This window comes from Zonotrichia albicollis, chromosome 9, assembly GCF_047830755.1.
Source record: "Zonotrichia albicollis isolate bZonAlb1 chromosome 9, bZonAlb1.hap1, whole genome shotgun sequence".
Taxonomy (NCBI): Eukaryota; Metazoa; Chordata; class Aves; order Passeriformes; family Passerellidae; genus Zonotrichia; species Zonotrichia albicollis.
Genome location: NC_133827.1, coordinates 41,452,583 through 41,476,683, shown reverse-complemented (window position 1 = coordinate 41,476,683; position 24,101 = coordinate 41,452,583). Strand labels below are relative to the sequence as shown.

Below are 24,101 nucleotides of genomic sequence, written 5' to 3'. Positions count from 1 at the left end.
TTCGCTGCACAGAGAGTTTCAAACTGCAAATGAATGCCGGAGTGTTTCTGCAAATGAAAACCTGAAATGTACAACTCACAATGTGATAAACTGTGGAGATAAGGACACCTGGAAGGAATTGTGCCAATGCAGCCACGTCCAAGGCATGGACATGGATGACCTGCACTTTGTGTCCCTGGCCAGTTACCAGTGTGTGTGTGGTTCCCCCAGGAGTGGGCATTTCACACCATAAGATCCTCTGTGCTGAACATCAATTAACACAGTTGGCAATTGCTAACATTCTTACTTTTTTATTTTTTTTTCACCCGTGGGTGGAAGAACAGCCAAGCAAAGAAGGAGAAGCTCGTGGGGCTCAGCACTGCCTGGTGTGACCCACGCCATCCCAGCCACACGCTGGGTCACACTCGGTGTGCAAAGGAACAGGAACTCCGTGTCAGTCCCAATAAATCACACCTGTAACAGAGCACACACCACTCTGCACCACTGCCTGCCTGCACTTGAAGTTTCTTGCAAGCAGCCTTGAGTTACTTCAGCCTGAAGAGACTCACATGGGCACCTCATGCCAAGACCTGTAACACACACACCAAACACCCCTGGAGTGGTTTTACATCCTGCAGTGGTTAACTCAGCTTCCACCAGGGCACGTGGCACCCTCAGCACCCTGTGCCCTGCTTCTTCTAGCCCTGCAACTGGTATCTGCTCCAAACTCTGCCCTCCTCTGCACTTCACTGTCCCTGGGTCACCTTTGTGAGCGCCCACCTGCAGTGTCAGACACCTCCTCGCATTGAGCATCCCCAACCTGCCTTCTCATCCCTCAGAGCTGTGCTCCACAGCGCTGTCAGCCCCCCAGGTACACCTGACAGTCCTTCTGCAGTGTCAGATGGGCGGCAAAAGGCTCCAGAGTCAGGAGAGCAGAGGGAAGCTCAGATCTCTGCAGTAACAACAGTGCCCGCTGTGACCGTGGAGACTGGCACAAGAAAGCCACCTTTGTCACAGAAAACAGTTCCAGCTTCCTAAAATAAACAAGAAGGGAGGAAAACAAACCCGAAGGAGTGCACAAGAACACACAGCTCCCTGCTGCCCGTTAGACCAGTCTGGCTCCAGCTGGGCACCACCAGAATCACCTTCTGCTCGTGGGCTGGGAAACAAAACCAGATTGGTGACTGGCACAGCCCAGAGCCACGGGCTCAAACCAGTGAATCCACTGCCCAGGGAGCCACTGGCTGCTGGCCAGTGCCTCTGACACCACCCAGTGCAACAGCCATGGCCGGGCCACGAGGAAAACACCACCGAAGTGCTTGTGCAGCACCCTCACTGCCACAGAGCCAAACTCATCTGGGGCAGCACCCTCACTGCCACAGAGCCAAACTCATCTGGGGCAGCACCCTCACTGCAGCCCAGCACATCCGCAGCACCCAGGGTCACAATTTGGTTCCTGAGTTCCTATGAGAGCCCCCAGAGCAATCAGGCATCACAGCCTCACCTCCTCTGAAGGCACACGCAGAAAATGCTGTCCTGCTGCAGGCAGTACAGCGGGTCTCCAGCAGACCTGGAAATACACATTTGCTTTCCATATTTGGAGAGTTGGTTTTTGTTTGTTTTTTTTTAACATTCAGGCTTGTTTAAAGTTATTAAAGAGCAAACAAACAAAATGAATCTGCACACCACCACACTACCCCACGTGGCTGTGCCCTGACTGTGCCACCAACGTTATCAATTTAAATTGAATTGGATCTTGGGTGACACCTTAGAAAAAAATGCAGCCTATTCAGATTTCATTAAAGGAAAACTGTTCCGTTTATAGAAAGATTATCTTATAGACCAAACAGAAACACGCAGCTTAAAGCCTTTCCCAGAAACAAGGGGAAGCCAAATCTTGAACAGAGGACTAATTTTCGTTCTACATTTTGATGCTCATTAAACTGTTTTAGTGTCACGGGTATTTCTTGACAGTGTTTTAAATTACAGATCAGCTCATGCAAAGCTGGGAGCTGTTAATAGCGGCTGACCTCTCCTTTGCTTTTACGGAGTGAAAATTTTATTCTCCTTCTCAAATACCGGTGATTTTGATCAAAGTCATGGCGGGACACCCGCCTCAACGGCTGAAAGGACAACAGCATTAAATCAATTCCCTAGGCAACCTCCCAAGCCGAGCCCCTATTGTTAAAATAATGAGCTGTGCGCCACTTGATCCCAACCCACCAGCTGATCCCCGTTTTTATAGACAATAGGTAGCAGAGAACCAGAAAGCACCCGTGAATGGATCATTTCCCACAAATCGTGCATCTTCAGCTGATAAAACTCAACATTTCTTTCTGTAACAGGCATTTTTAAATGTAGGAAAAGGGCATCCATCAGAGTTAAAAACAGATTTTATAAAAGTAGCGCTCTCAAACTTATTGCAGGGAGCTGAAGCTTAAAGAACCAGGGAGACTTTTTAGCAGCGTGTATCCTCTCAGAGGAGAGGCTGCCTCTCACCTCCCAAAAAGCCTGGATTTTCTTTCCATATCGCACATTATCTTAACTCAGGTGCCTCACTGCAGCGTTGAACCCTGCCTCTCTTTTCAGTACTGTTACCTGCAATTATTCTGTCACGTTTCAGAGCAAACACCTTAACTTTTCTTTCATTTCCTAAGTTTTGCAACATGAGGGCCAGAAGTCCCAAGGCCAAGTAAAGCAGGAGGGCCCCCTGAAAACAGGCAAACATTGTGTTTTATAACTCAGGAGTTAAAGCACACTCTAAACAAAGAGCCTATGACTGGTCCATCAGATAAGGCTTATATCTTTCTCCCTGGAATTTAATAACACTTCTTCTAAAACACTTTTTGGCCAGCTGGAGTTGGAGTTCCCAGAATTGCACAGAGTGGCTGAATCACAACAAAACGTGCACGGAGTTTCATTTGTACTTCATTAAAAAAAAAAATGGTTTATGGAGTAGGCAATTAGAAATAAGGTATTTTTAGGGAAGATTCAACCCAGCAAGAGGTTTGATTACAAGCACCGTCCCAGCGCCTTCCAGGTGGGGACAGGCGCTCCCACTGCTGTCCTGCGCTGCTCAGGGGCTCGGCATTTCCCACCAAGCCCCGCTGCACACGGGCTGGGCTGGGGCGATCCAAGCGGCTGCGGCTCGCTCCGGTTCCAGCGCCCGCGGCCCCGGTGCTGCCCTGGCACCGCCGCGGGGCAGCGCCGCCCGGCACATGGCGAGCGGGGCAGAGAGCGGCTGGAGCTCAGCCCAGCCATCTCCCCGTGTCCAGCGGCACAAACACGGCCGAGGCACGGCGGCGGCCCCCGGGAAAGCCACGGAGCGGCGGCTCTGCATGGTGAGCGCTCGGGACACGCGGATCCCGTCTGAACGGGCTGAGAAGAAACTCCAGCTCGCAAACCCCCACCTCAACCCCGGCCGCGAACACCGTGAGAAACCAGCACCAACCGCATGGGAAAGCCCAGCGGAGGCTCGCAGGGACACAGTCCTGTCCCGCCAGGAGCGGGCTCGGGGGTCCCGTCCGCCCTCACTCACTCACCGTGACCGCCGGGGTGGGCTCGGTCCGGTGCTGTGCCTCGCCGCCCCGGCCGCACGCACAGCCCCAGCCCGGTGCGGGTGCTCAACCTGCTCCGTTCAAACCCCAGCGCTGCCGCCCGCCCCGCCCGGCCCGGCCCGGCGCGGCCCGCCCCCGCCGCGGGCCCTGCCGAAACCCGGAGCGGCCCTGGAGCGGAGCGGAGCGGAGCGTCCCGTCCTGTCCGCCCGGGAGCGGCTGCGGCGGCCCGAGCCGTGATCCAGCCCCGGTGTTGCCGCGGCCCCGAGCCCGTTCAACCTGCTCCATTGCTCCATTGTGTGTGCGCTGCGAGCGGCGGGGCAGCGCCGCCCGGCTGAGACTGAGCCCCCCGATCTGCTCCCATCAGCGCCCCTAGGACTGAGCCCCCCGATCCTCTCTCCTCTGCCCGGCCGGAACTGAGCCCCCGGTCCGCTCCCCTCAGTAGCGCCCAGCCGGGACTGAGCCCCCGGTCCGCTCCCCTCCGCACCATCGAGACTGAGCCCCCCGGTCCGCTCCCCTCAGCGCCCCTGGGACTGAGCCCCCCGGTCCGCTCCCCTCAGCCCAGCCGGGACTGAGCCCCCGGTCCGCTCCCGTAGCGCTGCCCCCCGCCCGCCCGGCAGAGTCTCCTCCCGCAGGACTCACCGCGCTCCTCGTGGGGAGCGGTGCCGGTGAGACGCGATGGGAACCGAGCGAGAAGCGGCCCCTCGGGGCGGCCCCTCGCCCAGCGGGTGCCATGGAGACCCCCGGCCCTCCCACCCCACCCTGCCGTGGCAGGGACACCTTCCGCTGTCCCAGGCTGCTCCAAACCCGGTCCAACCTGGCCTCAGATACTTCCAGGGATGGGGCAGCCACAGCTCCTCTGGGCACCCTGTGTAAGGGCTTCACCACCCTCTGAGTAAAACAATTCTTAAATCCGATCTAAACCGATCTCCCTTCGTTTAAAGCCCTTCCCCGTTGTGCTATGACAACAGCCCTGCTCGTAAGTTTGTTCCCGAAGGAAGCAAAGAGCAGCCCGGTGCCCGCGCTGCCGGTGGGCTCCGAGGGGCCGGGGATGTTTATTGCCATTTGCCTGACATGCCACACCAGCAATAAAAAGTCTGTGCAGTGTCGGAGGTATTTTTCTTGGGCCATTTGGAGGCCGGGTCTCTCCTTTCACTGCCTGTGGTCTTTTGAAGATGTTGCATCGCTCACGGCACATTCAGAGTTGCGAGGGCAAAGGCACAAGTGCTAAGCGCTAAACAGTTTAATTCTTGTCCCTATTCCCAGCCACAGAACTGCCTCCTCTGTTGGAAACTCTCTGCTGGGCACTGCTGCGGGTGAAGGGAGGGATGGAGCTGCTGAGGGGGTTTATGCAGGGGAGAAAATGCTGCTTCTCCCCCAGCCTGCTGCAGAGATATTTGTCTGTGCTCCTATTACTGCTTTTCCAATAGCCAGGCCTCCCACAGAGACAGGATCTGCAACCTCTCAAGCCCTGCACAGATGGAAAGCACAGCTTTGAACTGAATTGGGCTCTTTCTGAAGGGGGAGGGTGTGCTGGTGGGTTGGGGTTTTTTTTTAAAGATAAGCCCTGCGTGATAAGGAAAACAGCATTAACAAACAATTACAGGACCTGACCCTCAAGAAATCATTTGTCACTGCAACCCCAAATCCATGTGAGAGAACAACACACTCTGTTCACATTCGCCTACACCTCACCTCTGCTTGCTAGAAATGTAGCATGTGGCTTCCTGAGACTTTTCACTCAGCTTTACAGTGGATTTTTATGATAAATCCTCCTGTGACTCATCTACAGAACAGAAGTGCAAAGTCCAGAATTATATTTAATTATTACAGAAAATAAATCATCAGTGTACAATTACGCCCAGCTTGGAAAAGCTCCTCTTACTTCCCAGACGTAGGAACACCATAAACCCCCAGAAGTGAATTGCTGCTGAGCCTGAATGTGTACTTTGGGGTTAAAAATCAAGAGCTTTGCTCTGGAGGGTGCCACAGCCAACCCCAAATCCCTGACTGCCTGATGAATTTCATGTCCAAGAACCACGGTGGTGGCTGGCTCAGCCCTCTGCTGTCCTATGCATAAACCCAGGATGTCACTTTTCTCATTTTCCGTTTTCGAACGGGCACAGACACCTGGTTTGCTGCCTCCCCTCTCCCACACTGGGTTCCAACACTGCCGGGATTTCACGGCTCGCTGCTCCCTAGCACCAGCCCCACCCTGGGAGGATCAGCAACAAAAGGACTAAAGAACCACTAACATCTATTCTTACCCAAGGAAACTGGATTTTTTTAGGGATCTCAAGAGTCACAACTTCGCCCTGAAGTCAGCAGAGAAAATGCTGATGTAGCAACTAATTGCCAGATAAGCAGTGTTCAATTATTAAGGTTTTATGTACCACACTCTTCTACCCAGCGTTTCATTGGAAAGCAATCACACAGAAAGAAAGAAAATTTGTAAAACACTTCACTTTAAATAAATATTTGGACTGTGGGAGGTGAAACAAAAGTCAAGGGCTGGTTGTATAAAACATGTAACAATGAACTTGAGAAATTCAGTCTTTATTCTGAGAATATTTACAACATAAATAATAATACACTAATATACTTCACATGTGTATCAAAAATAAAGTAAGAATTCAAGTTCTTAGCACAGTCTGATCCTCCTTGTCAAATTTCATGTTAAAGTTTTTTGTTCATCTAATTTTAGATACAGAACCATCAGAAAAAAAAACCCCACAGGTTTTTCCTCTTCAAATCAAAGTTGTCTTTGAAATATTTGGATTCCTGACATTATATTCTTTGATACACCAAGTGATGTTTTTCCCCTGAGGAACTTTAGTTATTACAACCTTATCAGCTTTTTAAGATCAACCATAACAAATCACCTTTTATATCACCAACAATGCAACCCATCATTCAAGATGAATGAGTTTTAAACCACAAATTTCACCAAAAAGTAGCATAAGAACAGAATTCAAACAAAAAGGTTGTGTTTAAAGGCATCCCATGAGCTTTGTAAAGGCCTGACTTGGGGTTTGTGTCTGGTGTGGGCTTGGCAGCAGTGGCACATTGCAGGGGTGTGACGGGACCCTGCCCCTCAAACCTGCACTGGGCAGCACAGCCTGGAGGAGTTCAGCAGGTGGAAACTGGACGAGTAATGCAGGACATCACTGTGGAGAAGTTTGGCATCAGAACATTTTCTCTGGTGGCCTGCACACTGCTACTAAACTTCAATCCTGTGTGGGTATGATATGGGATGTATTCTAAATAACCATGAACTGGGGGTTATATTCTGTGTAACCATGAACTGGGGGTTATATTCTGTGTAACCATGAACTGTGGGGTTTGTGTTTGAGACAGGGACCCTCAACATCACAGCACTGTTTGTGATCACAAACATACACTGATTCCCACGTGGGGAGCTGCATTCCCCACCTTTTCACCTCTCAGTGGAGCTTCTAAACCTGCTCACAAACTGTTTCAGCCTCTGCAGGAATTTGTTGCTGCTTATGCGCTCCTGGATTCTTTCAGAGTAGCTCTGCTCCTTCCATATGCCTTTATTTTTCTTCACAGCCTTTAACTCAGCCCGGAGGAGCCGTTTGTGCAGTTTCCAGTAGAGGCGGGAGTGGTGAGGCAGCCCCTCAATCGGGGCTGCTCTGGCCAGCCCTTGTCTCAGCAGCTCTTCATTCAAGCACATGCTGAAAAACCCACCCTGGAAGAACCACAATAAACAGATATTCACCATTGAAACAGGGTTATTTGGGGTTTGGGGTGAACTCCCTCAGAGGTACAAGCTTTACTCATGGCTGTACCTACACATGGCAGGAGAAGTTAGAAGTGAAGAGGAATCCAGGTGACTTCAAACCCAACTCCATGTGAGGGTGGGCAGGCCTGGCACAGGGTGCCCACAGCAGCTGTGGCTGCCCCTGGGTCCCTGGCAGTGCCCATGGCCAGGCTGGACAGGGCTGGGAGCTCCTGGGACAATGGGAGGTGTCCCTGCCATGGGCTGGAACTGGATGGTCTGTAAGTCCCTTCCAACCCAAACCATGCTGTGATTCTATAATGCAAGGCATTTGTGAGGGAACATTGGATAACAAACATTAGGCTAATCAGAATTACAGATGCCTTTTTGGCACTGGCAGAGAAACACATTCCTGCCATGAATCAGTCTGAAGAACCACTGCTACTACAATCAGATTTGCAAATGCAACATTTAAAATTCACACCAAGGATGATAAATCATACACAATAGCATTTGTTAAATGCACTGAGAGAACTGTGTGAGTGCAGTCACATCTAAAAGCGCAGCTAAGTGCCAGTGTTTGTGTCTCTCACCTTATGGACCAGGACGAGGCAGTCCAGGGCCGAGCTGTCCCTGCCCAGGAGCTGGAACCACAGGGGCTGTTTGGGGAGCAGCTCCTGCTGCAGCCAGGCCGTGCCACCTGCAGCCAGCTCCACCCCGGCCAGGCGGATCAGCAGGAGCCCCTCTGGCTGCCCTGCAAGGGAAAGGACACGTCTGCTGCTGGGGCACAGCTCAGCCTTGCACACACCCTCGGCTGCTGGCAATGAACTGATTCCTGTGCAATAAAACAATCCCCTTTGGTTCCTCAAGGCAAACAGGAATTTGGTCTCATCTCTTCTTCAGGGAAAAAAAAAATATATCAATTCAAGGTTGCCTAATTCATAATTTGGATTATTGTGCATGCAAAGAAAAAGATCTGTTCCCACTCTCAGTCCCTATCTTCCATCCACAGGGGCAGAAGCATCAGCACCTGCTGTTGTTTGCACAGCCAGTGTGAGTCACGGACTTGATGGACAGTTTGTTTCTGACAGAAAACTGTCCCCAGAAATCACTGTCTGCAAATAAAAGCACAATCCCAACAGAGGCTTTTTGCCAGGAACGAGATGAGCTGTGCAAGCAGAAGCACTGCCTGAGTGCTTACTTCTGCTGCTGGAAAATATCACAGTAAGTGTAAGGATTAACACAAACACTGTAGTGACAAACTCTCTGTCTCCTCGTGTCTTTTATTTCCCAGTTTCCCACCTGCAAAGAAAGACCAAAAGGCAGAGCTGGAAATGTGCCTCAGCCCTTCCTCTCAAGCTTGCAGCCACTCTAAGAGCAGCACATTTCATTTCTGCCCTTGCTCTTCACACTCTTTTCCTCATTACTCACATTTTCTCAGGATGGCTGAGATGAAAGGAATGCTGATGGGAATGTGCTCAACTTCCAGCCCCTTCTCTGTGATGTGATGTAATTTCCCTCTCAGTTTCACATTCTTTTCTACAAACTCCACAGGTATTTCCAAAGGATTTGTGAATTTCGTTGTCTATTAATGGAAGGAAGAGAAAGAAAAAAATTTAAGAAAAAAATACAGAGCAGTTACAGTCACACTAAATCCAATGTCTCAAAATAGTTTGGGAAATTTCACCTTTATTATTACACACCATGGGCAAGTAAATATAGATGTATATTTAATCAGCTGCAGAAGCTGTGCCAGCCTCTCCACACTTACCATTTTCCCTGTTTTACAGGACTCGCAACGTCAGCACAGACATAAAAACCAGGTTTAGAGAAAGAACAGAAACTGCCGTTTTTAGAGCAATGCCTATTGAAGTTCATTTGATTCCCCGAGACAAGAGAGTTTTAGAAGCAGCCTGAATGGGGCGGGGAGAGGGGTGAAGGGAGGCCAGAGGACAGACACGCTGAAAACAAAGGCGGAGCAGGCAGGGCAGAAACAACCCCGCCTTTGAAACCAGGAGAGGGACAAAGGCAGGTGAACAGCCCTGAGAAGATCACAAGAAGATTAAATTTGATACTACAGCCTGGGAGGATCCAAAGGGGATGGTTATGTGATCACACAGGAAAACCAAGCTGAGCAGCAGCAAAGACGTGGGCTGTGGCACGGGAATGGAGCAGCCACAGGTCTGGGGTGAGACAGAAGGACACGTGAGACCCCAAAAAATTAAGACCCCCAAAATTTAAGACACTGTAAGAGGCCTTATCAGAGCACTGACCTGCAGAGCTGTGAAACTGTGGGAAATAAACCCCCAAAACACCACAACTAAAGCTGTGCCTCCTGTGTGTCATTTATTCAGCAAAACTCCCCCTCTGCGGCCCACAGAGAACACGGGAATTTGGGACCTTTTTGGGTCCCAAAACCTCCTCCAGGCAGGAAACCTGGAGGGTTTTAGGAACAAAAGTTGCTCAAAGCTGATCGATCTCATTTGCTCCACCAGCCAGGTTAATGCATTCACAGGCCCTTGGGTCAAAACCAACAAAAACAAAAAGACAGAGAAAAAGCATTCTGGCAACATTTGTAGTTCAGGTTTTCTGGTGGGATTTTTAAGTAAAAACGCCACACAAATGTTCTCCTGTACTATTTGGAATTGTGCAGGGGGAAGATGAAGGTAAGTGTGATTTTTTGAGCAGCTGGAACCCCGTGGGAGCACGGTGCCTCCTGCCCGTGGAGGTTCAGCTTCTCCAGGAGTGAGCAGCGCGGTGTTAGCCCAGCGTGCCCTGACCATCCTGGCAGTGATGGAAGATTTGGGTGCTGTTTTAAACCATTCAGAAGCAGTTCTGCGTGTGAAGGACAGAGAATACCCGAGGCAAGCAGCTGTTTCAGCTGTGTTTGGACAAGGGAGGGTGCTCGAGCTGCAGTGGGACAGGCAAAGGGGTCATTACCCCTCCCAGGGGCCTCAGGAACAGGCGAGAATAAGGGACCCGTGGAGATGCCACAGGACAGCGATATCGCGTCCCTCAGGACCTGAATCAAACAGTGCTGGCTTTTTTTTCACTTGTTAATCAGTAGCTGTAGCAGGACCGTTATGATTAAGCAACCGCATTGTGAACCTTGCACGCTTGGCTAATCTTTAGTTTTAAGGAAAAGGGAAGACAATGCCAAGATGAATGGGCTGTCTGGGCGGCAGCCACCAGCCGTGGGGGCAGCCGGGCTGAGCCGTGCCGGGAAAAAGGCAATTCCAGCAGGGGGACAGGGCGACTGCTGAGCACTGAGCACTGAACACTGAGCACTAAGCACTGACCGGCCATTGAGCACTGACCACTGAGCACTGAGCATCAGCCACTGACCGCTGAGCACAGCACTGACCACCCGGGCCAGAGGGACCCCGCGCTCCGGCAGAGGGAAGGGCTGTGGCTGATCAGCACGAGAAACGACAAACACAACTGACACAGAAAGGGCTGAGTTCATAGAATTGACAGAAAAGTTACGGAACTTGTAAACAGCGAATGCTGATGGTTTGTTAAAATATATAAATATTTTTAAGCACTGAGGAGCGGGCAGCCTTTCTCGGGAGCTGGAGGCTCCCGCTTTGCGCAAACCCGAACAAAACACGGGAATGCCGCGGGAACAGCCCCGGGCGGGACAGCCAGGGCCGTGAGGCAGGGCCGGGCACGGCAGGGCAGGGCAGGGCAGGCCCGGCCCCTCCGCAGCGGGCCCGAGCGGCCGCGCCGGGCTGCCCCCGGTTCTGAGGGGCCGGGCCGGGTTCTCCCGCATTCCCCGGGCCCGCGCCGGGCTGCCCCCGGTTCTGAGGGGCTGTGCCAGGCTCTCCCCCGACCCTCGGGCCCGTGACAGGCTCTCCCCGCACCTGCTGGTTCTGAGCGGCCGTGCCGTGCTTCCCCCGCATCCCCCGGGCCCCTGCCGGGCTCCTCCGCATCCCCCGGGCCCGTGCCCGGCTCTCCCGCATCCCCCGGCCCCGCACTCACCACGCGGAGGCTCCGCGCCAGCAGCAGCACCCCGGCCACGGCCGCGCCGGCGATCAGGCCCTGCGGAGAGAACGGGGCTCAGCCGGGCCCAGCGCCCCCCCCGGCCCGGTACCCGCCCAGCCCCGATGCCCGCCCAGCCCCGGTACCCGCAGCAGCCCCAGGTGCGCGTCCACCCACTCGGAGAGCCGGGCCAGGGCCAGCGCGGCGCGCTCGGAGCCGCCGCCGCCGCCCCGCTCCGACATCGCGGCGTGCCGAGCGCCCCCGCGGGAACGGGAAACGAACAGCGCCCGGCGCCGCCGTGCCACGGAGCGACACGGGCCCCGAGCAGCCCCGGCCGGGACACTGCCAGGGGATAGGGACAGCTACAGCTGCTCTGGGAATCCCATCCCAGCCAGGAATTCCCAATCTCCCGTCCATCCCAATGGAAGCCATTCCCTGTGTGCTGTCCCTCCATCCCTGTCCCCAGCCCCTCTCCTGGAGCCCCTGCAGGCCCTGCCAGGGCTCTGAGCTCCTGAACTCTGCATTGAGCTCCTCAAACCTGTACCACACCACCTCTGACATTTCAGATGCTCCTTTCTTCTTGGTATTTCAATTTTGTTTGATTTATTATTCTTGTTGGTTTGGGGTTTGTTTTTTGTTTGTTTGTGTTTTTAATGTTAAAGATGTTTAAGTCTGTACGAATTCCAATGTTAAAAAGAAAAACCACTTTTGAACAGAGTTGGTAGAAAAAAAGTAGCAAGATCAAAATTTTATGGGTGCTCTTCAGCAGCCTGCTGAGGGGCTGGCACAGCAGCAACATTTCCAATTTACAAAATAAGTACCTAAATTAAAAGTACTAATCCATAACTTGTTTCACCAGTTTGAAAAAGAACACAGCTATTTATTTCAGGTAACATATCTACTCCTACCTATTTGGAGTTTATGTGCAATTTTGATATTGTTGATAATCAAATTATTGATTGAGTTAATCCTTAACCCATCTTTATTAGTGACAAGTTTCACTGGCACCTTTAGAAATAGGGAAAAAAAAATTGCAAAGTAAAACCCAAATCTAATACACAGCAAATTTAATTTATCAGCTTGTGCACTCGACATTTTTCCTCCCAATCAGAAAAGTTAAAACAACCCCTCTAGGTGTGCAAGATGTACTTCAATAAGCAGCCCACGGTTCCAGAGGGGATCCAGAACTGAAGAGCCTCACAGAGGTAATGCAGTGGAGCTGGTGGGACAGGGACTGAAAGGGGCAGACATAAATCTGATATATTTTTATGTTTTGTTCTCATGCAGAAGGGAAACTGGAAGACATTGGGCTTGGGCAGTAAGAGCCATGTGATTTCACTTAGCATGAGTGGTTTTGCTGTGCTTGAAGCACACTGTGAGGTGTGTCCTCAGGGGAGGGGACACAGGACAGGAGGCAGTGCCCAGTGAAGCACGAGGGAGGTCACAGTGCCCTCTGCCAGTCCCCTCCTTACCCTGATGCCAAGGAGACCCTTTGTACACCCACCCACCCACCCACCCCCCAGCACTCCAGAGGTGGTACTGGGTCACTTTTCCCCCAAAACACACGGTAGCAGGAGATCCCAAACCCCCTCCCAGCCCAGCCCCTCAAATATTGACAAGAAACGTGCCAGGTGACCTCGTGCACCTTTGCAAGGGATGTTTAATAGTTTTCCTTTTCAATACCACTGTTCCACATACACCCAGCAGGGTCTGAGTGCCTCTCCAGCCCCTGTGGGTCCCTAAGGCACTCAGTGGGAGCGATCCAGCAGGGATGTTTCCAGCACATGGCACCAGCAGTGAATTCTGCAGCAGCTCTGCCACAGGACTGTGCCCGTTGGATTGGACTGGTGTGAGGGTGAGTCCTGCACCAGCTCCCTGGAGTTTGGCACCTCTGTCATCACCACCTCACTCTTCTCACACCCTGCCTGGGGGAACTCTCGGTGCTCCCACTGCTTTTGAGAATGAACATTCAAATTTTAGTAATACACTTTGGAAAACCAATGGATTGGTCTTCCCCTATCAACTCAGCCCTTCCAAAGGCCCACGTGCCCTCCCTTGGGAAGCACCTCCAGCTCCAGCTGCAGGACTCAAGGCTCAGAGGATTGTGCGTTGTTCCAGCCCTACCTTACAGCCTTCTGCCGTCAAGAAATTACCTTGAACGTAAATCAAACTGCCTTGAAACAGCGGAAATAAATTAAACAAATGTAATTTGCTTATAAAAATAGTTTCTTATAAATCTTTAAAGCTTATAAAAGCCAGAAAATACATTTAAAAGAATCTCCGGAACATTTCATCCTTTGAGGTGCAGTTACAGTTCAGAAAGTGAGAAGAAGCAAAGCCCACAGACATCTCACACTGATCTTCCCACAAGGAATTCCACAGTACCATGCTTAACCTCCAGTCAGAAAGCCTTGGGCATCCTTCCCCGGCTCAGCTGCCCTGTCAGACCATTTCTGTGTGAAAATAAAAGCTGGCACTCAGCTGGCAATGCTGCTGCCTCTACAGCCACGGCACCAGGAGCTTTCGCAGAGGTGCCCTATGGAAGCAGAGCTCTGGAGGCAGGGGTAAGCATGGGGCACGGAGGTGCTGCTTTGGCCATTCCTTTCTGAACTGCTGTGCTGTGGGGAGGGCAGTGGTGCCACGCACAGCCCTGCCTCGGCCACGCAGATCTCCCTGGCCTGGCACAGGACACCGAGATTCCGGGGTGCTGATTATGGGGAACATCTTTGTAATAAAACTAAAACCACCTTGCTGGTCCATCCAACACCTGAGTGCATCAATTGCTCCTCTTGCACTTCCACGAAGACTGTCCTTCGTCCTGCAGCTTTTTGAATTTTGGTCCAAGGAAGAACCACCAGGCAAAGCCCAGGACGACGCAGATGATGGACTCCACGTAGTACCCGTCCAGGGTGGTGACACAGGAGCCCCCAGCTGCTGTGCACAGCTGAAACAGAGCACAGGCAATGCACTGAGCACACAGCACTCCAGAGCTGTCTCCCTGCTCCTGGGCAGGACTAAATAGAGTTTTTTACTCTTTGTTTCCTATGCAGTTGGTCAGAGAGGCTTTTGAGCTTATCAACTGCACGAAAAGTAACAAAGTACCAAACCTGCCCTAAACATGTGGGAAATGGAGCACATCAGCCCAAAGGGCAAACTCCAGCAGACAGACACAGCCCCGCTGTCCGTGCTGGCCTGCAGGTGCAACCACTGCTCCCAGCCTCACAGACAAAGATGATTTTTTTCTCTAGCCATCCATGTTGTGGGCTCCCCAGACCTGGAAATGTCCAAGGCCAGGTTGGACAGGGCTGGGAGCAAGCTGGGATAGTGGAAGGTGTGGCATTAGATGGGCTTTTAGGTCCTTCCAATCCAAACCATCCCATGGTTCTGTGTCTGGGAGAAACACACCCAGGGTGGTTTTGAACTGGAAGACAAACACCCAGCATTCACAGGGTGATTGTACAGCCCAGGATTGTTTCTGCTATTGTTTGGCTTTCAACACTGCTCTAATCCCAGGATTAATCAACTCTCTGAGCTGAGGCTCTGCCAGCATGGTCATTATTCTGAGACATGTCAAAATCAGATTAGGAATAAGAAGGGAGTGGTGGTGGCAGTGGTGGTGGAATGTCACCAACCAGGAGGATCAGAGGAGTGAGGTGAAGGAGGAGGAAGGACTCAAGCTCAGTAGAAGCTGAGACACAAGGAACCTAATTAGTAACAGGCTGGGAAAGCATCTGCTGCAGAAGCAGTTTCCTCTCTGCACCAACAAAAACTGCAACTCCAGTTCAGACAAGTCATGCTGGACTCCAGAACACTCTGATCATTTAGAGAACCTCCATTTCCCAGAGCATCCTGGCATTCAGGAGTGAAATAAATCTCAGTCATGAGCACAAAACAAAAAAAAGCCCCAAACATTTCTACTCTTCAGCCATGTCAAATGTCTCATTTGCTGTGAGGAGGTGAATTTGAAATGTTGCTTTCCCAGCAGTTTTGTGTCCTGTTGTTTGATCTGTGTACAGCAAGTTCTTTGTTCTCTTCCACAGGGCTCCCAGAACTGGGCAGGCAGCCAGTTCCACTTGATTTCATAGGGAAAGTGGACACCAAAATCAGAGAGCAGAGCAGCATCTTGGAGAAGGTATCAAGGCAGGCAGATAAGAAGCCTCCAGGGAGACAGGAGGAAGAAAAACCTGCCAGAGAAACAGAGGCCCTGGGGGAGGGACAGAGAGCCTGCCAAGGACAGAGCCCTTGACCCAAACCACAGCTACAGGCTCCTCACACTGCAGGGAATGTGGCACCAGTCTGGTGCTTCTCCTCCAGGTAGCATGGGAACAAAGGGCTCACAACTCTGCAGCTGCAAACCCTGGGTAAGGGGTGCTTATTCTGAGTGCCCAGCTGCTGACAGCCTGGATTTTATCAGACAGGAGAATGAGCCCCATCAGTGGGAATTTTGAACACAAGCTATGCACTGTGAAGGTTCCCAAAGGAAGCCTTTTAACAGACATTGAGCAGAGCCCCCCAGCCCCAGGCTCACCTCTGAGGCCCCTGCAGTGGCACAGGTGTGGCCCTGGGCCCCGGCACACTCCTTCACTGTCAGGGGGTCCACCAGCCACAGGGCCACCGTGGAGGGCCAGTTTCCCCCCAGGTTGGAGACGGTGTTGAGCAGGGTCATGTAGGTGCCCCCGATGAGCGGGTCGCTGACCTTGGCGTTGAAGGCCATGATGGCCACGTACATGCTGTACAGGGTGATCTGGGGACAGACAGACACACACAGACAGACAGGGCTGAAACCCCCAGCACAGCCCTGAGCTCAGCAGCACTGACTGGAAACGACCCCAGCAGCAGCAGCAGCTCCTCCTGCAGCCTGGCCCTGTGCTAACTCGGGGAGCGGCCTTGCTGCTTGCCTCAAGTCATGCTGCAACAGACCCAGCCTCACATGCACTGGCATGACTTGGGTTAGCAACCTGAAACACAATCAGCCAGCTAAAACAGCACCTAACACAACCTTCTGCATCTGAAAATCACCTCTCAAGGCCCTGCATTCCAGTTCTGATGCACAGACCATGCTGTATCAGGTGCTTGTTTCCAAGTCTTTGGATCAGATCCATTATGATGTTCCTCCAACAAATGAGTTCTTTTCGTAGGACCAGGATCACCTAACTTTGTTTGCACAACCATCAGCATGCCTACCAAGCTCAGGCACAGTTCTGGGGTTTCTCCAGTTCCTCTGTGCTTTTGAACTTCTGGGTCTGGGGAAAAAGGAATCTGGGGAACTACACCAGTCATGGAGAACTCAAGTAGCTGCCAGATGATGTCCAATGGAGCACAGGGAATAGGGAGGAATACCACTGGCAAGAGTATTAGAAGTCAGTCCTGCCACACAGCACAGGTCAGGAGGGAGGGATTGCAGTGTGAGCCAGGACAAGAGAGGGAACAGCATTTCCCCTCCCCACACTGTGACTGTTACCTGGTGTAGAGCATAGCTCAGCACCACTGCAGCATAGTAGTAGACAGGAAATCCTCCTTCATGCTTTACTTTAGGAGCCCACCACACCAGGAAAGCGAATTCCAGGCCAAGCAGCAACCTGGAGGGATGAGAAAGATGATTTGTTATTCCAAGTAATCCTTCCCATGTGGTTCCCCAACACAAAGCAACCACTGAACAACTACAGAGACTACATTAAATTAGTTTAGATCCAAAGAGTTACACCTATTTCTATCTCAGAACTAGATATCAAATATTTGACAAGCAGTGACATTGCTAGTTAGGAGCAGGAGAGCACCACTCTAATGGTGCTGTACATGCACATCCCATGCTTCCACACAGTGACACTGCATGAACCAGACAGTTCAAATCACTGTGACAATCCTGACACACTTCTCTGGACCTGGAAGTGAGAGAGTTACACACAAAACCCTACAGGTGATCTGAACACACAAACTGAGCACACTGTGTTCCACTAAAATGAGGCTTTACCTGTAAGGCATTGCTTTGTAGAAGGTGTTCAGGGGCTGGGGGCCCGCTGTGTATTTGCTGATAACCAGAGGCAAGATGATCTGCAGAGGAACCATTGGAACTGCCAGCAGAGCCAGGTGCTCTTTGGGGACTCCCTCCTCCACCAGTTTGAGTCCTGTTACAGCATCTGCTGCTGAAAACCCAATCTGCAATGTCAGGGAGACAAAATAAGCTGAGGAGAACAGGGAGTTTGGCTACAAATTCAATTTACTCCCTATCACGTAAATTGAGAAATGGGATACAGAACACACTGTCACTGAAGTCACTTCTGCCCCTGATTTGATTTCCAGATTAGTTCTGCATGTTCTACACTTGACCACTCTTACTGTCATCCCAGCCAAAACTATTCCAGGAACATTAAGCAGCACTGCCATTCACTCCTGTGCCTTCCCTGCTGGCATCCTCAGTGTCCAACCAGGAGCCATGGAAACCCAGCTTGGGCAGAGCTGGGGATTCTGAGCTAAAAACAAACATTTTCTGTCCTTTCAACTGCAGGCTACACAGCCTGTTTAAAAATGGACTTTAATGCCACACTGCCACCAAACTTCTCTTCAATGCTTGTGTCAAACACAAAAGCTCTCACAAACCTTTTCTGCTGCACAGCCCTGCTCAGCACAACGAGAGAACCCATTCTGCTTGAATTTCATGTGAAAATTCACAACTCTTGTGACAGCCAACAGCAAAACTTAGCTACATCCCAGGGACTCAGCAGCCTTCCAGACTCTGATATCAGCATTTAACAATTCTTACGTGTATTTACTTACTTTTGAAGTGAGGATCAAGAGACAGAAAGTAAGAACTGCTGGCATCTTGATTATTGAGAATAGCAGCCTGTATGTGTCAGTGATGCCTTTTGTTTCTTCCTTTGCTGGTATTAGCTCCTCGTTTTCCTTTTTCAAGAAGGCAACCAATGTAGTGGTAACTAAGAAGACAGCTCCCCAGAAAAACAGGAAATCTGGAGGGGAAAATAAAATAAAATAAAAATTTCTTAGTAGCAGCCATGATTGACAGTTGTAGAACGTAAACTTAATAACCAAAGTGAAATAAAAGCAAGCAGCAAAATCAAACCACAAGCACAGAGCTACATCCAGTGAGTGACACAGCTCTGCCCTCCTCTGCAAGGAGGTGATGCTGGAGCTGAGGCAGAGGAGCAGCAGCAAACCAGGTCACCTCCCTGCTGCTTGCTGGGTTATTACCACAGCGAGCATGCTGGAGAAGGAACAGAGGCAAAAATGAACGTGTTGAAGGATTACACACACAGCCACTACAGGCTGATAAAGGAGGAAAACCACATGTAATCGTTAGAAAGCAGGGAAGAACCTCCAGAGGCAGAACTCCTTCCCAGCTCCTCCCTTACCCTGCAGCCAGGGAAGCACTCTGTGCCTCAGCTCTACAGCCCTAACATCCATCTCCCACCTGCAGGAAATGGGCATTTAGGAGGGTGAAGATGGCCCCAGGAAAGTTTTCACAGACTTGTAAGGAGTCCTCAGATTTATTTGGCTCAAGTGGATCCTTGGCAGCATTCCAGTGCTCTGCTTTAAACAGATCAGTATCTGCTAAATCATGGATGTGGGGCAGCAAAAAACCACCAAGAGAGTACTTTCTGACTGAGTGAATGGCCAGGTCAAGATCATCCTATCCTGTGCCTCTAGGACAGGGGCAGGAAAGAACTCAGCCTGTGCAGGGCTAGGACAGACGCAGCATAAAGGACTCAGCCTGTGCAGGGCTAGGATAGAAGCAGCATAAAGAACTCAGCCTGTGCAGGGCTAGGACAGAAGCAGCATAAAGGACTCAGCCTGTGCCTCTAGGACAGAAGCAGCATAAAGGACTCAGCCTGTGCAGGGCTAGGACAGATGCAGCCTTTATTCTTCCTGGTCAGGAGCAGCCCCAGCAGCCTCCAGGAAACCCAGCAGGAGCAGCCAGGGTGGGTGAAAGTGCAGAGACAAAGGTTTGGTCAATCATTGCCCGCTGCTCCTGCACAGCAGGGAAGAAAACGTGCAAGGACTGCTCCAGGTGTGCCCCACCATTCCCAGGGTAACAGAAAAAAGGCTCCTCATGCCATTTGTGCTACTTTTCCCTTTCCTAAAACAAACATGACCTCACAGGCAATGCTGTCAGATTGCTCTCTCTTAAAAAACACAAGGTGCCCTGAGCAGACATTCTCAAGGAAAGAAGCATTTCCTGAGAGTCTCACAAATCACAGCTGCTGGCTACAAAGGATGTAGAGGAGTTCTCTAATAATAACCCTGAGCATTATCACTGCAGTGAGAGACAGTGCAAGGATGGGGATAGAAATAGCTCTGAGCATCATCACATGAGTGCTCCTGATCAGGCCAGCCCTGTCAGCTGCAGCACAGCACTGCAGGGGCTGCATCAGCAACAAAGCAAAGCAAGAAAAAAGAAAAAAACCCACCATATATATATATATATAGTAGTTCAGACAAGAAAAACTGGGTTTTTTGACGCTGTAGGCCATTTACACAAAAATAAGGTACATTTCCTTTCAAATGCAAGGAACCTTACTAACAGGCTACAAGCAGAAGAACTTTGAATGAGAGTTTACATAAGGGATTTCAAGGACAAACTTTCTGGTGCCACCACTGCTGCTTCCCCCAGCCCTATTTTGTTTCTGCAGCTACACTGCTAGCAACAAAACAAACCACTGAGATGGGGCAAGACAAGGTTTTCAACTAGATCAGGGATGGATGAGGCTGTAAAACAGCCTGAAGAAGGTACCCAGGTGGTGCAGGTACCCAGGATCCCAGGAGGAGGGGTGTTCCACAGTCCCTGGCACAGGTGAGTGGGGGAGGCCTTTAAGGGGCACCTCTGTCCTGTGTTCACTCTTTCCCTTTCCCTCTCTTTCCCTGGAATGGGCAAACCAGGTAGGAATCACAAACCCAGCCAGGGAGCTTCCCCTGCTCTTAAATAAACTGAAGCCACCTGAACAGCAAGTGCAAAATAAACCCCTGGACGCGCCAGGACAACCAGCCCACAGAAGGGTTTTTCTGCTTCCTTCTCTGGCACTTCAGCCTGACACAGCCCAGCACAGCCTGTGCTTTGGTGAGTTTGATGATGGGCTTACATTTGTCCATATTATTTCCTGAGGTTAATGAGAACAATGAATGCTGCTGCTGCTTCTCAACAACTCCAAGCTGACTCAGGATCACAGAATATCTTCAGCTGGGATGGACCCACAAGGATCATCCCAGCTCCTGGCCTGGCACAAGACATCCCTGGCAGTGCTGCCCAAAGGCTCCTGGGGCTCTGGCAGCCTCAGGGCTGTGCCCATTCCCTGGGGAGCCTGGGCAGAGCCAGCACCCTCTGGGGAAGAACCTTCCCTGCTACCCAAACTAGCCCAGCTCCCTCGGGGTGCTGCCCTCTGGATCATGGAGTGGTGACTTGTTCTTTCCCTGGCACTGGGCTCAGCCTACAACAAAAGTGCTCAGAGATCTGAGCTGGCAGAGAACATTCACCTTTTCCAGCAGTGAAGTTTTCTGCTGCTTTACCTGCCCAAACCTGCTCATCACAAGCCCATTACAGCCAGGGCAAGGACAGTGAGCCCCCGTGCTCCTTGGTGAGCTGGTGACTCCTGCTGCTCTCAGCTGCTCCAGGGAAACACCAAACTGTGCCACTCACACCACTGAGAAACAGAAATTTCTTACAGTTTTACCACCTGAAAAACCATATCCTGCAACTACAGTGGCAGTTATTTGCTGTTCTTACTCCACCCACATCAATACTCCAGGGCAGGTTAAGGAGGTGGCATTGGTGCTGTTTGGGTTAGGGGATAATACCTTTTAAAAACAGCACTTTTGTAATAGCAACAAACCTATTTATACAAACAGCCCTGAGGGGGAAAAAGCCCCAACCAACCAAAACCCTGGGCAGTGAGGGAAGTAGAGCCAAGCCAGGCTGTCTGAACAGCAGTGGCTGCAAGTTGCATCAGCAGCAAAGACGTCAGTGTGCACTGCAGTGAGAGGATGGACACGGCAGCCCAGGAGCTGCACAGCCCCAGGGAAAGCCAGGAACCAGCTGGGACACTTGCAGGGCCACTCTGTGCTCCCTGGCACAGGCCAGGCACAGGCAGCACAGGGAAGGACTGCTGAGCAGGGTGAGAGCTGCAGAGACCAGGCAAGCACAGCAGTGTGGACACTGCTGTCCTGGTTCATCCCTGAGGAAAGGCAGCACAGAAGGCAAAGCTCCCCTTCACACAATTCCAGCCTGTTCTGGCATCCCTGATCTGAGATGGCTCAGGCAAGGCAATCAGTGTGAGGGGAGCAGGGACTGAGAGCTTGGGAGCTGCTCTTCACTGCAGGGTCACCCTGAGGCTGCAGCCAGAATGGTGCCAGCATTTCCTGTCCTCACTCAACCTTGCAACCAAACCAGCTGCACTTCAGCATCTCCAGGGTAATGCCCCTAACATCAACCACCACACAGAACCTTTCTGAGAAAAATCCCAAACCCCAGCAAACAGAAACATCCCTCCACTGACAGACAGTTATGCTTGGATTACCACATTCCATTTAATTCACTAAAGAGAAAAAGCAAATCCCCCCCTAAAATAAGGCCTTCCTTCAGAAACTGGCTACATGCCCAACCCTGAACACTTTCACTTTTATTCTGTGAAAAAAAATCATATTGGAAGAATCTGGTTTTGTTTGTTTGTTTGATTCTTTCTTCTTCCCACATGGAGACTTTGGCTTGCTTTTCTTAAAGAGTAATCTAGTCCATGGCCATTAAACCAGGAGGAAAAAAAAAGAGTTCCTCCAAAGTGCTTAGGTCAGCCAAGATAATGACAAGGCAGGTTAAAGCCCAGCAAAATCTGAACTCCAGTGCATTTAGCAGAGGACTCTGCCAGCCTCCAAGCAGGCTGTGCTTTCCCACGGGGCAAGGGACACACCAAACCTGTTTGGTTCCCAGCATCAAACCACAGAGGGCTCCAGGCACAGGGAAGAAGCATCCTGAGGAAGATATAACCATTATCATTAGGAAAAAATCCTTCCCTGGCAGGGTGGGCAGGCCCTGGCACAGGGTGCCCACAGCAGCTGTGGCTGCCCCTGCATCCCTGGCAGTGCCCAAGGCCAGGCTGGACATTGGGGCTGGGAGCACCTGGGGCAGTGGGAGGTGTCCCTGCCATAGGAATCCCTTTGGTCCCCTCCAAAGCAGCGCACTCTGGCTCTGTCCCAGCACACCGGGGCGCACACCCGGCCGTACCTGAGAGGGTGACGATGCCCCGCGGCTGCGGCTCGAAGCGCAGGTACTTGTTGCAGAAGGAGGCGGACTCCAGGGCCAGGAACAGCACGTTTCCCAGGAAGTAGCCGGCCGTCTGCCCCACGGAGTTGCAGGTGGAGGCGTAGCCCACGTTCTCCCGGGACAGCATGGTGAGCGCCCAGCCGTCCACCGCGATGTCCTGCGTGGCCGCCAGGAACTCGAAGAGGAAGAAGGTGACGGTGAGGGCCGCCACGTCGGGGCCGCGGCCGTGGCCGTCGCCCAGCAGCGCGTCCACCTGCGTGGACATGTAGATCATGAAGAGCCCCAGCACGTACTGCGTGGGCACCAGCCACGACTTGCGGCGGCCGAAGCCGCGCAGGTACACGGCGTCCACCAAGGGCGCCCACAGCAGCTTCAGGCTGAAGGGCCAGAACACGAAGCTGAAGAAGGCCTGGTCGGTGTAGCTGGCGCTCTTGCTCTGCAGGATGAGCGGCACGCTGCCTGCCAGCCCCAGCGGGATGCCCTGCAGCACGTACAGCACCAGCAGCAGCAGGATGCTGCCCAGCTCCGCGCGGTACCCCCGCGCCCGCCCCGGCCCCGGCGCCGGCAGCAGCGCCTCGGTGTCGCCGGGCAGCCCGTCGGGAGGCGGGTCGCCCGTCAGGTCCAGGCTGTGCTGGCGGGTGGCGGCGCGGCGCTGCCGGCCGCCCTCCTCGGCGGCGATGGCGGGCGCCATGTCCGGCACGGCCCGGCAGCGGCAGCGGCCCCGGCACGGGCGGGAACGGCCCGGAGCGGCCCCGGCGCCGCCGCCGCGCTGAGGGAACAGCCCCGCCTCGCGCGGGCCAGGCGTGGCTGCGTCCCATTGGTGCAGTGGCAGTGACGTCATGCATAGCACCGCCCCCCGACCCTGATTGACGGGGCACGGGTAGCAGGAGCGGAACCGGGAACGGGAACCGGGATCGGGAGTCGCATGCGGATCGGGATCACTGGAGCCTCCATGCCCAGGAAAGGCTGAGGGAGCTGAGACTGTTCAGCCTCCAGAGGAACCCTTAGCCCTGACTGTCCCTGGCTGTCCCTGGGTGCAGGGAGGGTCAGAGCTCTGCTCTGCCCAGGCTCTGCTCCGGAGACCCAGCAATGGCACCGGGACTGAGCCCAGGGAGTTCCACCTCGACAGGAGGAAGATCTTTGCTGCGAGCACTGTAACAGAGACCACAGAGCGTGTGGAGTCTCCTCACTGGAGATATTGCAGACCTGTCTGGACACAATCTGTGCCATGTGCTCTGAGATAACCCTGCCTCAATGCCAATGTAAATAGAACTGTAAAAGAATGACACATCCCCCCCAAAAAAAACAGACCAGAAATCCCGAGTTTGAACAAAACTTGTACATTTCTATCAACCTCGTGTCAGAACTGTTTGGAATCTTGACAGCAGAATCAGAATTCCTTAAACAGAATTCCTTCATTCACCCCTTCCTTCATTCCTTTTATGTACACTGATGCTCTGGCAAAGGCATCAAAACCGCCCCGAGACCGCCCCAGGAGGGTTCCACGGACGCAGTCACGTTCTCCGGTGTCCGCTGGGGGATTCACCCAGCAGGCACAGCAGGTTCAGTGTCCAAGGAAGGGATG

General features: G+C 52.3%; 3 protein-coding genes across 9 annotated transcripts in view; all 3 read right to left on the bottom strand.

Moving 5' to 3' along the window:
- PLCH1 (phospholipase C eta 1) overlaps positions 1 to 4,426 on the bottom strand; it is a 55,881-nt gene extending 51,455 nt beyond the window's left edge. Inside the window, exon 1 of one of the 6 annotated variants that reach the window (XM_074547563.1) lies at positions 4,351 to 4,426. The gene's annotated coding sequence lies outside the window, so the exon portion shown is untranslated. Of the gene's footprint in view, positions 1 to 3,521; positions 3,770 to 4,175; positions 4,254 to 4,350 lie in introns of those variants that run through there. The other 5 variants (XM_074547562.1, XM_074547561.1, XM_074547564.1 and 2 more) reach the window with 5 other exon arrangements.
- Positions 4,427 to 6,073: 1,647 nt separating this feature from the next.
- On the bottom strand, positions 6,074 to 11,685 carry C9H3orf33 (chromosome 9 C3orf33 homolog). 2 transcript variants are annotated; one of them, XM_074547559.1, is made up of 5 exons: positions 11,431 to 11,685; positions 11,254 to 11,313; positions 8,704 to 8,857; positions 7,866 to 8,026; positions 6,074 to 7,242 (listed from the first exon to the last, which is right to left on the bottom strand). In XM_074547559.1, the coding sequence occupies exons 1-5, from the start codon at positions 11,683 to 11,685 to the stop codon at positions 6,970 to 6,972; spliced, it is 903 nt and encodes a 300-aa protein (XP_074403660.1). In that variant the 3' UTR covers positions 6,074 to 6,969. The 2 variants fall into 2 exon arrangements, with proteins under 2 accessions (XP_074403660.1, XP_074403661.1); XM_074547560.1 differs by having other exon boundaries at positions 11,400 to 11,555.
- A 1,200-nt stretch (positions 11,686 to 12,885) lies between these two features.
- Positions 12,886 to 23,372, bottom strand: SLC33A1 (solute carrier family 33 member 1). The gene is made up of 6 exons (XM_005494625.4): positions 22,478 to 23,372; positions 18,028 to 18,218; positions 17,225 to 17,409; positions 16,715 to 16,832; positions 15,782 to 15,997; positions 12,886 to 14,197 (listed from the first exon to the last, which is right to left on the bottom strand). Exons 1-6 carry the CDS (start codon positions 23,355 to 23,357, stop codon positions 14,030 to 14,032), a joined length of 1,758 nt encoding a protein of 585 aa, XP_005494682.3. The 5' UTR covers positions 23,358 to 23,372; the 3' UTR covers positions 12,886 to 14,029.
- Between the last annotated feature and the right edge of the window lie 729 nt (positions 23,373 to 24,101).